This window comes from Fundulus heteroclitus, chromosome 3 (genome assembly GCF_011125445.2).
Source record: "Fundulus heteroclitus isolate FHET01 chromosome 3, MU-UCD_Fhet_4.1, whole genome shotgun sequence".
NCBI classification, from domain to species: Eukaryota; Metazoa; Chordata; class Actinopteri; order Cyprinodontiformes; family Fundulidae; genus Fundulus; species Fundulus heteroclitus.
This window is the reverse complement of record NC_046363.1, coordinates 47,058,208-47,075,224: the sequence shown is the minus strand read 5'-3', so window position 1 is coordinate 47,075,224 and position 17,017 is coordinate 47,058,208. Positions and strand designations below refer to the sequence as shown.

The following is a 17,017-nucleotide window of genomic DNA, read 5'->3' as shown; positions in this document are numbered from 1 at the left end:
AGGGTGGAAGAAATAAATGGGGTAAAAATATAGGAAGGAAGAATCAAACATATACGAATACTAAAACAGACAGAAATACATTTAAAAACGAATACATAAAGTTAACAATTATAATGAAAAATAAATAAATGAGGTGATTATTAAAAAGAGGAATAAATAAACAAGCTAATTATATGAGATATTTACATTTACATCAATGCATAATTTAATTGCTGTTTACATTTAATTGCTGTATTTTTGTGTATTTGTTTAATGCTTGTATATTTATTGAGCATGCATTTTGTTTCGGTATACATTTCTATATTTATTTTTGAATATGTCAGAGTCATAAAAGAGCTTCCATTTCATTAAAATGATGACAAAAGCAATATATAAGCTTCCAGTGCGACATCTTTGCTTCCTCAGTCTGGATTCTACTTGAAAAGTGATTTCATTGATAAGTTATTCATCTGCCATCAGGAAATAAGGAGCAAACGATTAATGACATGTTGTTTGGGTAATTCTTGATTAATGGAAAGCTAAGTTGCTAGTTTTTAGAGTTTTCCGAAATTTGGGGTATTATGAGATTCGATGTTTATAACGAAAACAACAAAAACGAATGAACTCCCTAAACTTCATATTTAAAGCCTTCAAAGAACTGCTGCTGTGCTTGGCGACAGTTTCAGGTGAGTCCAGCAGGGGGCAGCACTGTGACTCCAGCGGCTTCTCTTCCTGACAAAGAGTAGGTGACGTCATTTCCAGTGGAGGGAACTTAACCCGGAAAAGGGTGTTGGCTGAGGGAGAAGAACCCGAACCAGAACTGAGTCCTGCGCTGTATCTGGTACCAAAGTTGGAGCTGCGACAGGGACGCCAATCACCTGGGACCGAGACGGCTTATTAATCCGCGCAGCCGCAGTTTGATCCGGAGAGCTCCGTTAGCCGCTAGCAGCTAACCGTCAGGTAAGTTCGGGAGGGTGCGGGGTTCTGCAGGAACACCTGATACTTACTGGGCCAGAACCGCCTGCCTGGGGCTTCTAGGGCCCATTAGAGGATCGAAAAGCGAAGAAGTCGGAACCGACAGGACAGGAAGTGACGTCAGCGCAACTAGTGAAAAGTTTTCCTCACAGCTGGGTCACTTATCTGTAGAGAACATTTCCTGCGACAGCTGGAAACTCCACGGGCTAAAAGTGGGGTTAGAAAATAAAAGCAACACATTAGGAGCATTTAAAGTAATATAAATAAAGAGTTACATATTTAAACGAGAAGCGGCAACAGAACCGACTCTGAGCGGTTCTGGGAAGCAGAACCAGGGCGGCCAATAGAACCAGGAGCTGATCCAGAGTATATTCAGTGAGCGTTAGAGAAACCAGGAAGAGCCCAGGTTCTCTAAAGCTCAGGCAGTTCCTGGTTCAGGTGGAGACCAGAGGAGCTTCAACCTTCTGGTTCTGCTTAGCAGCTCAGCGGTTCCGCCAGCTGCTCTTTGTTTGGATTGTCCAGCAATCAGGCCGTCAGAAATCTAGCCTGCTGCTCCTCTGGTTCTGGTCTGGGTCACTTCAGATCGGTCTCCATGGTTCTGAGTCCCAGGGGTTAGATGAGGTTCTGAAGGTTCTTCAAGAACCGTCAGGGAGGTTCTTGACTTGATCCCAGCAGAGGTATATCAACATGGACCTGCTCAGGTATACACCCTGAGTAGGTCCAGTTCTAGCTGTAGAAGATAGACGCCAACGGTACCAGTTAGACGTAGGTGGTGTTCAGCACGCTGAAGGAGTTCTGATCAACTGGGTCGAGCAGAGCGAGGATAGAAATGTTCTAAAGGGCCTGGTGTCCCCAGCTGTCCCTGGGCCAGGGGCGCCGTCTCACCTGGGCCAGGGGCGCCGTCTCACCTGGGCCAGGTCCAGGGACCCAGCAGGTCAGAGGGGTAGAAGAACGTGCGGTTCTGGTTCCCGGCTCGGACCCGGCTTCAGAAAGCATGGCCGACCTACGTAGAAAGCAGCTCCTCAGAAGTTCTAGCCGACGCCGTCAGGCTCAGCGTTGCACCTTCACAACAGGTGATGTCCACCAGGTGACTAAAGTCAGCGTTAAGCGAGCAGGAAAGAAGCCCTGATCAATGGAAGCCAGATCAGGAGATCCACCGTGGCGCCGGCAGGAAATGGGCCTCAACCAGAGGAACCAGAATGTTTAACGGCAGCAGAGAATTAAAATGAGTTAATTGTTTAAATTAAAGCTGTATTCTCACACTGCACTCATCCAATACCCAAAGGGGGGGGGGGGGGGAGGATGATGATGGGGGGGCATTTATTTATTTATTATGTGTGTAGGTGACACCTGGTGGCAGTGAATCAAGACAAAGTTTAATCAGTTATTCTTGTTTTAGCTTAATCAGCTACAGCATTAATGGGCTGTAATCTACATGCAGGTGATGATGGTGATGATGATGATGATGATGATGAGAGTTACTGAAATCATTTCTTCATCGTTTTCACACAACTTGGCTTCACCATCCTGCTTGATGCTGACTTTATATTAACTAAATCACTTTAAGTCTGCGTTATTAAAGTGCAGAAATGCGCCGTAGCCCTAAAACGATGCAGGAACCGACCCAGAAATACTCTGGATAGCCGCTGATCCGGCTCTCTGAACCGGGCCCAGGAAGAACCGCAGAGGGCCTAAACGCCTTCAGTCTGGTGGTCCAGCAGGGAAACCGGGTCAGAGCTGCAGAACATTGTCCAGGAGTTCTGGCCGATGACCTGGGATCTAGTCAGGAGGTTCTCCTTTAGTCACCGTGAAATAATTAACAACGTAGTCAGGTAGTTCCTTCCACCTCCCAGGTGTCTCCACTTCCTGGTCAGGTAGTTCTTCACCTGCTGGAACCTCCCAGGTGTCTCCACTTCCTGGTCAGGTAGTTCTTCACCTGCTGGAACCTCCCAGGTGTCTCCACTTCCTGGTCAGGTAGTTCTTCACCTGCTGGAACCTCCCAGGTGTCTCCACCTCCTGGTCAGGTAGTTCTTCACCTGCTGGAACCTCCCAGGTGTCTCCACTTCCTGGTCAGGTAGTTCTTCACCTGCTGGAACCTCCCAGGTGTCTCCACTTCCTGGTCAGGTAGTTCTTCACCTGCTGGAACCTCCCAGGTGTCTGCACAGTTAGAAGCTGACAGGCGGCGTTGTTAGAACAAAGAAGAGCGCAGTGGCGGCTGGCCCATAGGGGGCGCTCGGGCGCTGCCCTCCCTAGATGTGGAGGAGAAAAGTCAAAATATATATAGATTTTAAAAGTATTATTGTCAGTTTTTACTTAATAGTATGAGGCTACATGTAATAAGAATTTAATAAAACACTTCTACTAATTGACTCTCATTTAACTGCATTTCCACCAACAGAACGTATCATTTCTCTTCTTCTACACTTTTGGGGCTGTGACTCAAGAAGCCCTACAAGTGTAGTGAAATAACCAATCGTATACTGTTGCTAGGGAAGATTTATAAATATTTGGCCAATCAGCATCGCCAAAATGAATGGCTTTGGGGCTCCTAGAGTCGTAGCCCTAGCTGCACAGTGATAGGTGTATAGACTAGATCACGCGTGACATCAGCGTGACGTCCCGAGCTACATCCGGGTAACGGTGGTCGGCAGAAACAGAACTGTTTTCACTTACCAGCGTGACTAAACGGGTGAATTAGAGCGTACTTTTAGTTTATTTGTGGAATCTAAAGAATGCCTACGACTTGTTGTGCTCCCGGTTGCACACAGAGGCATTCCAAATCGTCGGATGTACGTTTCTTTCGTTTACAGAAGAAAGAATAAAGAAATTGATATTTTCAATGAAAAGAACGCAGGCAGACACTCCCAATGGACTGGGGGGGGGGCCATCATACTACGACAGAATTTGCAGTCTACACTTCATCTCCGGTAAATACAACTTCATTCTGCGCTAGTCATTGTTCTACTGAAATAATTATATAAATAAAAAAATAGGATATATATTTAAGTCAAGACGTAAACGTTTGTTTCGTAATAATATACGTACATGTACAATGTATGCAAACCCTCTGGCATGAGTCTGTGAAAAGGATTAATAATATATAATAAATTTATAATGATTAATAAGGATTAATAAAACAAAACCACCAAAATAATCCTTTGTGAACAATGTTTGTTTATTAATTAAATGCTTATTGTGGAATCGTAGTAATTTTCCGACTTTTAATTTAAATGCATGTAGTGGGTTAGGCAGGGAAATCTATTGGCCAGCCCCACCAAGATTTATTTTTTTCACCAGCCGCCACTGGAAGAGCGACTAGCAGACGACGCTTTGGAGGACGTGAGGCGGTGGAGGTGGACTGTAGTCAGCCCGGTTCTGCCTGCTTGGTTCTGCCTGCTTGGTTCTGCAGCCGTTGGACTTTCAGAACACGGCGGGTCAGAACCGGATGCAGGTTGCAGAACGTTTCAGGTTTTATCTGTGCGGGTTTTTTGACCTGTGAGAGCTTTCTAAGGGAAATGTTCTGGGGCTGAGCGATGCAGAATAAATGTTTCCAGTAGAGAAGAGCAGCGGCGCTGAATATCTGCTGAAACATTTCACCTTATCTTGTTTACCAGCATGGGTGGTAATAATAATAATAATAATAATAATAATAATAATAATAATAATAATAATAATAATAATAATAACTATAATTATTATTATTATTATTAAATTCAGGTTTAACTTCCAGAAGAAATGCTTGACACAACAGTTTGTGAACGAATTCCTTTTATTTCTTTTTTGAGAAATGAAAACATTCTTAATTGTATTTGGTAAAATAAAATCAGAGATTTTAGTAATACCCCCCCCCCCCCCCCTCGTTCAGCGGACTCACCTGTAGGTCCAGACCGGGTCAGGAATGAACCGGTTTCCAAAGAGGAACGGCGGCGTTCTGGGCCGCCATGTTGGTTCTGGTCCGCGTGGAGCTGGGATCCGGTTAGTGAGCTGGACTTTTTCCACCTTAACTTCCGCTCCACTTCCAGAACTTACAAACAACCGGAACCAATAAACCCAAAGACCTGCAGGGTCAGATGACGGGTCCACTTCTCAGAGCGCTGATAAATGAACCGGTTCTGTTGAATATTCTAAACGGGTCGGGTCCGCCGTTGGACCTTCAGCGCCCCACTGACCGGCTGCTGTTCTCCTGCAGGTGACGAAGATGAGCGGAGGCATGAACAGCATCGATGCGGTGAAGAAGAAGATCAAGGTGCTGCAGGACCAGGCGGAGGAGGCGGAGGAGCGAGCCGAGCGGCTGCAGAGGGAGGTGGAGAAGGAGAAGAGGACCCGGGAGGAGGTACGCTGTCGGGTTTCTCTGTAGGGGACGGCCTGGTTCTGGAGGTCCATAAAGGTCCGATAAACCTGGAGCGGCGCTGAGGTTGCTCCTTTAACCCTGATCTTTGTCTCGCAGGCGGAGGGCGAGGTGACGTCTCTGAGCCGGCGGCTGCAGCTCAGCGAGGAGAACCTGGACCGGGTCCAGGAGCGTCTGGCCACCGCTCTGCGGAAGCTTGACGAGGTGGAGAAGGTCGCTGATGAGAGTGAGAGGTGAGTAGCTCACCTGTCTGCCCCCCCCTACTCACCTGTCTGACCCCTCCTACTCACCTGTCTGCCCCCCCATACTCACCTGTCTGCCCCCCCTACTCACCTGTCTGCCCCCCCTACTCACCTGTCTGACCCCCCCATACTCACCTGTCTGCCCCCCCATACTCACCTGTCTGAGCCCCCATACTCACCTGTCTGCCCCCCCCATACTCACCTGTCTGACCCCTATTACTCACCTGTCTGACCCCTCCTCCTACTCACCTGTCTGACCCCTCCTACTCACCTGTCTGACCCCTCCTACTCACCTGTCTGACCCCCCCATACTCACCTGTCTGACCCCCCATACTCACCTGTCTGCCCCCTATTACTCACCTGTCTGCCCCCTCCTACTCACCTGTCTGACCCCTATTACTCACCTGTCTGACCCCTCCTACTCACCTGTCTGACCCCTATTACTCACCTGTCTGACCCCTCCTACTCACCTGTCTGACCCCTCCTACTCACCTGTCTGCCCCCCCATACTCACCTGTCTGCCCCCTCCTACTCACCTGTCTGCCCCCTCCTACTCACCTGTCTGACCCCTCCTACTCACCTGTCTGACCCCTCCTACTCACCTGTCTGCCCCCCCCTACTCACCTGTCTGACCCCCCCTACTCACCTGTCTGCCCCCCCCCTACTCACCTGTCTGCCCCCCCCATACTCACCTGTCTGACCCCCCCATACTCACCTGTCTGACCCCTCCTACTCACCTGTCTGACCCCTATTACTCACCTGTCTGACCCCTCCTACTCACCTGTCTGACCCCTCCTACTCACCTGTCTGACCCCTCCTACTCACCTGTCTGCCCCCCCCCTACTCACCTGTCTGCCCCCCCCCATACTCACCTGTCTGACCCCCCCTACTCACCTGTCTGCCCCCCCCATACTCACCTGTCTGCCCCCCCCATACTCACCTGTCTGACCCCTCCTACTCACCTGTCTGACCCCTATTACTCACCTGTCTGACCCCTCCTACTCACCTGTCTGACCCCTATTACTCACCTGTCTGACCCCTCCTACTCACCTGTCTGACCCCTCCTACTCACCTGTCTGACCCCCCATACTCACCGGTCTGCCCACTCCTACTCACCTGTCTGACCCCCCATACTCACCTGTCTGACCCCTCCTACTCACCTGTCTGCCCCCCCATACTCACCTGTCTGAGCCCCCATACTCACCTGTCTGACCCCCCCATACTCACCTGTCTGACCCCCCATACTCACCTGTCTGACCCCTCCTACTCACCTGTCTGGCCCCTATTACTCACCTGTCTGACCCCTATTACTCACCTGTCTGACCCCTCCTACTCACCTGTCTGACCCCTATTACTCACCTGTCTGACCCCTCCTACTCACCTGTCTGACCCCTCCTACTCACCTGTCTGACCCCCCATACTCACCGGTCTGCCCACTCCTACTCACCTGTCTGACCCCTATTACTCACCTGTCTGACCCCTCCTTCTACTCACCTGTCTGGCCCCTCACCTGTCTGACCCCTCCCCTACTCACCTGTCTGACCCCTCCACCTACTCACCTGTCTGACCCCTATTACTCACCTGTCTGACCCCTATTACTCACCTGTCTGACCCCTCCTCCTACTCACCTGTCTGACCCCTCCTCCTACTCACCTGTCTGACCCCTATTACTCACCTGTCTGACCCCTCCTCCTACTCACCTGTCTGGCCCCTCACCTGTCTGACCCCTCCTCCTACTCACCTGTCTGGCCCCTCACCTGTCTGACCCCTCCCCTACTCACCTGTCTGACCCCTCCACCTACTCACCTGTCTGCCCCCTCCTCCTACTCACCTGTCTGCCCCCTCCTCCTACTCACCTGTCTGACCCCTATTACTCACCTGTCTGACCCCTCCACTACTCACCTGTCTGACCCCTCCTCCTACTCACCTGTCTGACCCCTCCTCCTACTCACCTGTCTGGCCCCTCCTCCTACTCACCTGTCTGACCCCTCCTCCTACTCACCTGTCTGACCCCTCCTACTCACCTGTCTGCCCCCTATTACTTACCTGTCTGACCCCTATTACTCACCTGTCTGACCCCTCCTTCTCACCTGTCTGACCCCTCCTCCTACTCACCTGTCTGACCCCTCCTCCTACTCACCTGTCTGACCCCTCCTCCTACTCACCTGTCTGGCCCCTCACCTGTCTGATCCCTCCCCTACTCACCTGTCTGACCCCTCCTCCTACTCACCTGTCTGACCCCTCCTCCTACTCACCTGTCTGACCCCTCCTTCTCACCTGTCTGACCCCTCCTTCTCACCTGTCTGACCCCTCCTTCTCACCTGTCTGACCCCTCCCCTACTCACCTGTCTGACCCCTCCTCCTACTCACCTGTCTGACCCCTCCTCCTACTCACCTGTCTGACCCCTCCTCCTACTCACCTGTCTGACCCCTCCTACTCACCTGTCTGACCCCTCCTTCTCACCTGTCTGACCCCTCCCCTACTCACCTGTCTGACCCCTCCTCCTACTCACCTGTCTGACCCCTCCTCCTACTCACCTGTCTGACCCCTCCTTCTCACCTGTCTGACCCCTCCTACTCACCTGTCTGAGCCCTATTACTCACCTGTCTGACCCCTCACCTGTCTGCCCCCTCCTCCTACTCACCTGTCTGACCCCTCCTTCTCACCTGTCTGACCCCTCACCTGTCTGACCCCTCACCTGTCTGACCCCTCCCCTACTCACCTGTCTGACCCCTCCTCCTACTCACCTGTCTGACCCCTCCTCCTTCTCACCTGTCTGACCCCCCCTACTCACCTGTCTGACCCCTCCTCCTACTCACCTGTCTGACCCCTCCTCCTACTCACCTGTCCACAGAGGGATGAAGGTGATCGAGAACCGAGCTCTGAAAGACGAGGAGAAGATGGAGCAGCTGGAGGTCCAGCTGAGGGAGGCCAAGCTGATCGCTGAGGAGGCCGACCGCAAATATGAGGAGGTACCTGCTAAGGTTCCTCCATGTGGAGAACCGCACTGAGAACCTGCCTCCTCTGCTGGTCCTAAATCAATAAGCCCGACCCGACCCAGCGGTACCGGTACCGTCCATTTTAGCGGGCTTTAAACGTGGATCAGAATCTTTCTGAATCTCTCCAGGAGGCGTTGTGGATCCTAACAGAAAGCTGAGATCTTTCAGATGCCATGAATCTGCTTAACGCCGCTTAGACAGTCTGTGTGGTTCCTTTGCTGAACGCTTAGTTTTACACTCAGCAGAGGAAGAAGTTCTGAAGCAACATTTTCTCTTCATTTTACTGATTTTATGCTGCTAGATGATGCAGACGGTAAATATTCCCCAAAGGATTTTCATGCTATTTTGTAATGTTTTTTTTCCAAAAATGATTTTTTTTTTCTTAAATTACCAATATAGCAATTCAATTTTATTTATATAGCCCCATTTCATGAAACATGTCATCTCAAGGTTCTTTCCAAAGTCAAATCAATCATATTATACAGATTGGTCAAAAGTTTCCTCTCTAAGGAAACCCAGCAGGTTGCATCAAGTCTCTCCAAGCAGCATTCACTCCTCCTGAAAGAGCGTAGAGCCACAGTGGACAGTCGTCTGCATTGTTGATGGCTTTGCAGCAATCCCTCATACTGAGCATGCATGAAGCGACAGTGGAGAGGAAAACTCCCCTTTAACAGGGAGGAGAACCTCCAGCAGAACCAGGCTCAGTGTGAACGCTCATCTGCCTCCACCCACTGGGGCTTAGAGAAGACAGAGCAGAGACACAGAAAGCTCAGAAGCTCACATTGACCCAGGAGTACTTTCTATGTTAGAGAAGACAGAGCAGAGACACAGAAAGCACAGAAGCTCACATTGACCCAGGAGTACTTTCTATGTTAGAGAAGACAGAGCAGAGACACAGAAAGCTCAGAAGCTCACATTGACCCAGGAGTACTTTCTATGTTAGAGAAGACAGAGCAGAGACACAGAAAGCACAGAAGCTCACATTGACCCAGGAGTACTTTCTATGTTAGAGAAGACAGAGCAGAGACACAGAAAGCTCAGAAGCTCACATTGACCCAGGGGTACTTTCTATGGTAGAGAAGACAGAGCAGAGACACAGAAAGCTCAGAAGCTCACATTGACCCAGGAGTACTTTCTATGTTAGAGAAGACAGAGCAGAGACACAGAAAGCTCAGAAGCTCACATTGACCCAGGAGTACTTTCTATGTTAGAGAAGACAGAGCAGAGACACAGAAAGATCAGAAGCTCACATTGACCCAGGAGTACTTTCTATGTTAGAGAAGACAGAGCAGAGACACAGAAAGCTCAGAAGCTCACATTGACCCAGGAGTACTTTCTATGTTAGAGAAGACAGAGCAGAGACACAGAAAGCACAGAAGCTCACATTGACCCAGGAGTACTTTCTATGGTAGATGGTAATAGAGGATGATCTGCCTCCCCTGATGATGTCACAGCTAACAGAACACCAGACCAGGTGTACCTTCTATGAAGAAAAAAGAGAGAGAACAAAAAGTTAAAAGCTGAAATGATGATAAGCAACACATAATTGAAGAACAATAGAACTCGATAGAGAGAAACAGACCCTGATGTCCTCCAGACATTCTGACATTTGCTGTCGTGGTTTCAGTGTAAAAATATTATTTTGTCTCACCTGTACAGCGGTACCAAAGGTTGCCTTTAGACTTTATAGCTGTGCTTGATTTATATCAGGAATGTGGTTTCCTGAGCGTAAATTCTTCCTCCCCATCAGGGCTTCGTGAACTTAGTAGATCTTTTTCATCTGTAGTAGTAAGTTAGTCAGTTTTCTTTGCATGCATCTACAAACTGCAGAGCCTCCAGACCCACATGGATCACATCCTTTGTGCGTCTAACGCCGGGCTCACGCTGTACGATGTCTTCAGTCATGGTTCTCATGTCCAGCTCAAACTGTACGACCAAACCAGCGTTTAAAAGTTCTCCATCTCTGTTCTTACTGTGCGACGCTCTGCTACGACCTGACCGCTCACACTGAGCGTCTAGAAACCAAACGTTGGACTCAGCCCCGCAGAGAGGTGGCGCTACTCAGACTCGTCTACCTGGAAGCCAAACGTCAACAGCAGATGAAGAAAAAGGCGGAAATGTTGATGTTCTCTGTTAAACGTGAGGCTCACTAGAACTAAACGCTGCTTTGGTAATTCTACCAGTTGCTGCTCCGTAGTCTGACTCCATGTCACACGTACCGCCGCCATGATTCTCTCCACTCCTGTTTTCCTCTGAGAAGACGAAGAAGAATCTTTGGGAGAGGTCGGGGGAAATCTGCTCGTAGACGGTCATAACTCCACTTGAACAGCAGGAGGCGCTCACCATCACCGTCTGATTGCTGATGGGGAGGTGGTGGTGAGAGGGAGTCGCCCCTCGTTACGCCCGGATACGACGACGCAGGACGTGCATCGATCCAAAAAATTCTCGTACGACTGAAGAATCGGCGTGAAAAGGGCAAAAACTCGTACGGCGTACGCCCGGCTTTAAGGATGGGCGTGTCCACAGGTGAATTTAAAGACGGGCGACGCCCTGACGGGCCTGCAGCTCCGTGTTGATCGTTTTTAGGCGGTAACACCTGGTGGTGCTGCTGAAGGTAGAAGAGGCGTGGTCACCTGTACGCTGTTATAGTCCTGATGCGTACAGGTGCAGTCATCTCCACGTCTGGTGGCCATTGTTGGTGTCAAAGTGCTCCTCCACCCACTGTGACTTCCCCGTTTAAAGCCTGCTAAACCCCCCCCCCCCAGGAAGACAAAGGCTGCTGCTGACGGGTCCTCTTTGTTCCACAGGTGGCTCGTAAACTGGTGATGGTTGAAGGAGAGCTGGAGCGGGCCGAAGACCGGGCCGAGCAGGCGGACAGGTGAACCAAGCCCCTCCCACACAGCAGCAGCTCCACACCTGGGCAGGAGTAGAAATTAAAGTGTTTTCCACTTTGTTGACTTACGGTTATTCAGCAGCAAGGCTGCGAACACAACTAAAGACGAGAGAAACATAAATATGAGCCTCGTTGGGTTCCACAGCCCTGGTTCTGCTGTGGTTCTGCTGTGGTTCTGCTGTGGTTCCACGCTGACAGCCAATAGCGAGCAGACATGTATCAGATTGAGCCCAAAGCAGCCAATCGGAGTGGAAGGTGAGCTCCTCTGCTAGGTTCAGCTGCGTCTGCAGAATTAGCCGTTCTCTCCAGAACCGTCCTGCGGTTCTGCCGGCGCCGCCAGCCGTGGTTCCTGGTCACTGCAGACCTGCAGGAAGCTCCACCATCACCTGTTTCACCTGTTATGCACCTGATGATGTCACACTGATGACCTCTAGCTGACTGAGAGCCTCCTTGTTTTTTTACCTGTTTGTTACCATGGAAACTGCTGCATGTGCTGCTACATCCCTACCTGTCTCCACCATCTCCACCTGTCCATCCCCACCTGTCCATCCCTACCTGTCCATCTCCACCTGTCCATCCCCACCTGTCCGTGTCCGCCTTTTTCTGGCTGTTTGCTCTCGGCTGGTTTCTTCTGTTCTTCTCTCTGTCGTTCTCCACCTGTCTGTGCGCACCTGTCTGTGCGCACCTGTCTGTGCGCACCTGTCTGTGCGCACCTGTCTGTGCGCACCTGTCTGTGCGCACCTGTCTGTGCGCACCTGTCTGTGCGCACCTGTCTGTGGTCTTTCTTCAGCTGCGTCTTCATGTTCCTCCTGTTGGCGTGGTCTCTGTCTCTCGCTACGCCGCTCTCTTTACGTTTCTTTCTCACCTGTCTAACAGTAAGGTCCGGAGGCTGGAGGAGCAGCTGAGGAGTTTCGACCAATCACTGAAGAGCCTGCAGGCATCTGAAGACAAGGTACTGCAGGTCACATGACCTCCCTCCTGTCGGTCAGAGCGGTGAAGCTCCTCCTCCTCACCTCCTGCTGCCTCCATGACCTCAGACCTTTACCTGCTGCTTCAGCCCCTCCTCCACCCGCTGTGCGCTCTAACACACACCTGACAGCAGGCCACGCCCACACCTATCTGACACCATGTGTTCTCTGCAGTAAGTGTCGGCAGGTGGAGGAGGAGCTGAAAACCGTGTTCACCAGCGCCAAGTCTCTGGAGGCGCAGGCTGAGAAGGTAGGATGGAGGCGCAGGGCGTGGGGGTTCTGTCCGTCCTCTGGTCCAGAAGCACCTGAGAACTGCTCACCTGCAGAACCTCTGGTCCAGAAGCACCTGAGAACTGGTCAGAGGTTCTGATGGTGCGTTCACCAGCAGGCAGAAAATCAGAATTAGCAGCCTCCAGCTAAAACAAACGAGGCGGACGTGTGTTAGATCTGCAGTCTGATCCACTGACTCGCTCACCTGAGCTCTGACACCTGTACAGGTGAGCTGTACCTCTGTTGGTACAGCTGCGCTCTGATTGGACGCCGTCTCTTTCTGTCTCGCAGTACTCTCTGAAGGAGGACCGCTACGAGGAGGAGATCAAGAACCTGAGCAGCAAACTGAAGGAGGTGAGCCACGCGTCTGCAGGTGTTTCCCCTCACCTTCCTGACCACTTCCTGTTACCTTCCTGTCACTTCCTGTTTCAGGCGGAGACCAGAGCAGAGTTTGCGGAACGTACGGTGGCCAAGCTGGAGAAAACCGTGGATGATCTGGAAGGTGAGGTGTTTCCTGAAAGGACGATTAATGGTCACTAACCAATCAGAGCTCCAGTCATTCGAGGAACTTCAGGTGCGTCCAGAGGCTCCGCCTCCGTCTGCCGGCGGCACCGAGCTCAGGTCGCCTCAGCAGAACATTTTAGTCCAGACTGGAGCCATCAGCACTGATTGTTACAGAACGGCAGTAAAGATCCCGTCTGAGCTCTGATTGGTCGCTGATCATTGATTGGTTCACGCCGTAGCTGACGTGTAATTGGTCCGTTTTGGGGAGCGGTGGATGGTGTCTGACTCTTCCTGTCGTTCCAGACGCCCTGACTTCAGCTAGAAGCGCCAACATGGAGCTGCAGGCCACCCTGAATCAGACCATGGAGGAGCTCAACTCCTGCTGAAGCTCCTCCCACTGTGGCGCCTAACAGGAAGCTCTGATGGCTAGCCTGCTGACGCTGCCCCTAGTGGACAGGTGTGAGGGCGTGGCCTCCTGTCTGATTCCTGATGTCACACATTCCTTCTGTCTGATGAATTGTTCTGTTTTAACCCGCTCACTAACGCCAGCCCTCGTTTACGACTAATTCAGTGTTTTCTCTGAACGTTTAGTTTCCTTTCATCATTCATTCCTGATTAGGGCCAAATATTTCAGCCAATAAGTTTGTTTCTGAGAGGCGTGGTTTAAGTGTGATCAGCCAATCATGGAAAGACATTCCACTGCCAAATACGGTGAGCCAGGGGCCAATCAGAGATCAGACACCCCCACGATGATGTAATAGTGTTTTTACTTGATGTCATCACTGCGATGATGTCACAGCTCATTGTAATGACCCAAAGTGAAAAGATTTTATAAAATAAAAGCAGCGCATGTAAACCTGAACCGAGACGGTACTTTTCATTTCCTGGACTTAATGAAGTCATTGATGATAAAGTGAACAAAAAATCATTTAAATTCAGTTTATTTATATTTACAGAGTGACGAGCGTCTGCAGGTAAGACAGGTAACGGATCAGAACCCAGCAGAACCCAGACCGCTCCAGCAGCAGAAAGACACTCGTGTTGAGAAACTTTTCATCCGCGCAGATAAAGAAGCTCTTAACAAAAATCTACAAAAAGGAATCCAGTTTGAACTGTTGCTCCATGATGAAACATTATTTTCATTATTATGTTCATTTAACTTTGATTTATGTAGAATCGATTCACTACAAATGGCGCTTCTTAAGCTTGTTACTCCATGAGAACACGCAGTTTCTGTCGTCATACTGCAGGAGTCAGCCCCCCCCCCCCCCCCCCCCCCCCAGCCTGAGCACATCTGACTCCCGTCCAATCACAGCGCAGTAGCCCCCATGTGTCGATACAGCAGACAGACAGGACTGAGATCAAAGTGCCGTAGCAGCCGCTGTGGATCCGGCTGCATTGCTTTGGTGTGGAGGGCTTCACATCCTCGTCGCCATGTACCCATGAGCGCCCCCTGGTGGAGGGGGGAGTGGCTGAGTCAATCATCTGTTTAATTTCTTTCCAAAGGATTACATTAAAACCCTAATTTGCCGATATTAATAACTTCATTGATCCAAACGGGCCGATGAAGCAGCTTCATGCGCCGCCTTCAGGATTGGCTGCAGCTGCTCGTCCAGAGAGGGGGCGTCGGCCTCATTGGTGATGATCCAATCAAATTCCACGCTGCTGTCCAGCCCACACTCTGACTCTGCATCGTCCACACCTGAGAGAGGGAGACAGGTGAACGCCCCAGCAGGTAAAGAAACAGCATTCACAGACAGGTCGCCTTACCTGGTATGAAGCTCCACCCCCTTTGCGCCCGGGTTTCCTCTGAGCACTGAATTCTGACGGTGCGGGTCTGACGAGGAAACGCAGAGCGGAACCACTGCAGGTCTGAGAGCCGCCTCGCGTCACTCACCACCTGGCCAATCAGAAAGCAGAGTCATCACCTGACCAATGGAAGAGGAGCGTTACCTTCACCTGACCAATCACAGCACTCACCCACACAGGTGTTTGAGCTCCACTGGTTGCCAGGCGACAGAAGAAGCCAGGGTCCTGGTTCCGGCGGTTCTCTCCCCAGCGGATCATGGCGGCCCGGTGCAGCTCTTTGTACGGACCGGGACCCAGCAGCTGGTCCAGATCCAGCTGGTGTTCCTGCAGCGCCAGCAGAGCTCAGCTATGCGTTACCATGGAGACGTGTAGGTGAGCAGCGAGGTCTCACCTGAGCGTACTGCTGCTTGAGCGGTCCAGACAAGCGTAGGATGCAGCAGACCTCCGAGCCCAGACTGCAGAAGAAGAACTCAGTTTACATCGCGCCGATTCATGAAACGCATCACATCATCTCATCATCAAGGTTCTTTCCAAAGTCAGACTCCATCCATCCTGAGGCCGCCATCCTGAGGCCGCTGAGGGAAAAATGCCAGCAGCCAAAAAGCAGCAACTAGATAAGAGGCGAGGCCACCAGGAGCCTCTGAGCACATTGTAGCGTAGCTGAGAGAAGGGTTGTTGGTTTGAGTCATGATAATAATAATGATGAAAATGAATGATCATGAATTATTATTATGATGATGAGATCATCATCATAATAATAATAATTAATGATAATAATAATAATTAATGATAATAATAATAATAATGATAATATCTAAAGCCGTTATATTCAGCCGACACAGCTTTGCTTGGATCATATAACCTACAGACGCACCGTCGCCATGAAGAGAACTTCTAAAAGTAAAATCTGCTTCAGGCAGAACCGGGTCTGTGGGAGCAGACTGGACCTGTGGGCAGAATGTTCTGTAAGTGAAGGTCTGGAACATCTGGACCAGAACTCCAGTCACCACCGCTGGTTCCTCATTAAAAGGCTTAAATCAAACCAACAGCGTCTCTTTCATTAACACCAAACTAAGCATCTTTCAGGATTAACCGGTTCTGTTCAGTTCTGGCTTCTGGTCCAGTTGAGTGCAGCAGTGGTTCCGGTTTTTTTTTTTTTATATAAAATACTTTTTATTACAGGAAAAGTGGAACTTTGTTGTTTGACTAAATGCTCGAACCTTTGTTGGGCTCATGGACCTGGTACCGACACATTCACAGAACTGTTAACGGAGCGGTTCGGGTTCTGATTCACCTGATCCGAACAAAGTGACCCAGTAATCACAGCATGGATAACCGAACCTTACCGATCCTGGATCAGATCCGTTATATAATCTTTCCCGGACTTCCGTTTCCCGCTGAAGACCAGAACCAGTTCGGGTCCAGAAACCCGGTCCTCCATCTCTCACTAGAACCGATGGTTCTGTTGAAGTGGACCTGAAGCGGTGCCGTTCTGCGCTCCACGGAACCTCTTCACAACAGCAGTCCGGAGGTTCTGCCGGAACCAGGAGCTGGCCGGTTCGGCTCAGAGCTGCTGGTACTGAGGGGTACCACGTGACTATGGTCAGATCCGGACCGCACCATAAGGGAGGGGTGTGAGGCGGGAGAACTTCATTTCCCATCAGGCACTGGGGCACAGAACAGTGTTTGACACACAGAACCTAAATAGTTCTGTTCAGGAAGCCATAAGCTTAGAATCAGAACCACAACAACACGCAGACAACCAATGAGAGAAGCTGATACGGTGACGTCTGACCTTCATGGCTGCAGGAGTTTAAAGGAACCGACAGGTTCTGATCATCAGGGAACCGACAGGTTCTGATCATCAGGGAACCGACAGGTTCTGATCATCAAGGAACCGACAGGTTCTGATCATCAGGGAACCGACAGGTTCTGACCATCAAGGAACCGACAGGTTCTGATCATCAGGGAACCGACAGGTTCTGATCATCAGGTTTTCACATGGTTCCTACCAGACCCACAACTCCTT

The 17,017-nt window shown here is 50.5% G+C and overlaps 2 protein-coding genes and 1 long non-coding RNA gene across 4 annotated transcripts; 1 reads left to right on the top strand and 2 right to left on the bottom strand.

Moving 5' to 3' along the window:
• Positions 1 to 715: 715 nt before the first annotated feature.
• On the top strand, positions 716 to 14,041 carry LOC105924491 (tropomyosin alpha-4 chain). 2 transcript variants are annotated; one of them, XM_036135660.1, is made up of 9 exons: positions 716 to 939; positions 5,144 to 5,287; positions 5,402 to 5,535; positions 8,400 to 8,517; positions 11,352 to 11,422; positions 12,314 to 12,389; positions 12,967 to 13,029; positions 13,108 to 13,177; positions 13,483 to 14,041. In XM_036135660.1, the coding sequence occupies exons 2-9, from the start codon at positions 5,153 to 5,155 to the stop codon at positions 13,563 to 13,565; spliced, it is 750 nt and encodes a 249-aa protein (XP_035991553.1). In that variant the 5' UTR covers positions 716 to 939; positions 5,144 to 5,152; the 3' UTR covers positions 13,566 to 14,041. The 2 variants fall into 2 exon arrangements, with proteins under 2 accessions (XP_035991553.1, XP_035991552.1); XM_036135659.1 differs by lacking the exon at positions 12,314 to 12,389 and adding an exon at positions 12,580 to 12,655 and having other exon boundaries at positions 718 to 939.
• On the bottom strand, positions 12,036 to 12,324 carry LOC118562732. Its single transcript, XR_004930793.1, has 2 exons — positions 12,207 to 12,324; positions 12,036 to 12,122 (listed from the first exon to the last, which is right to left on the bottom strand). It is a non-coding gene; the product is annotated as an uncharacterized LOC118562732 (long non-coding RNA).
• Positions 14,042 to 14,104: 63 nt separating the features above from the next.
• Positions 14,105 to 16,596, bottom strand: pmvk (phosphomevalonate kinase). Its single transcript, XM_021315303.2, has 5 exons — positions 16,335 to 16,596; positions 15,380 to 15,443; positions 15,160 to 15,312; positions 14,950 to 15,079; positions 14,105 to 14,881 (listed from the first exon to the last, which is right to left on the bottom strand). Exons 1-5 carry the CDS (start codon positions 16,427 to 16,429, stop codon positions 14,724 to 14,726), a joined length of 600 nt encoding a protein of 199 aa, XP_021170978.1. The 5' UTR covers positions 16,430 to 16,596; the 3' UTR covers positions 14,105 to 14,723.
• Between the last annotated feature and the right edge of the window lie 421 nt (positions 16,597 to 17,017).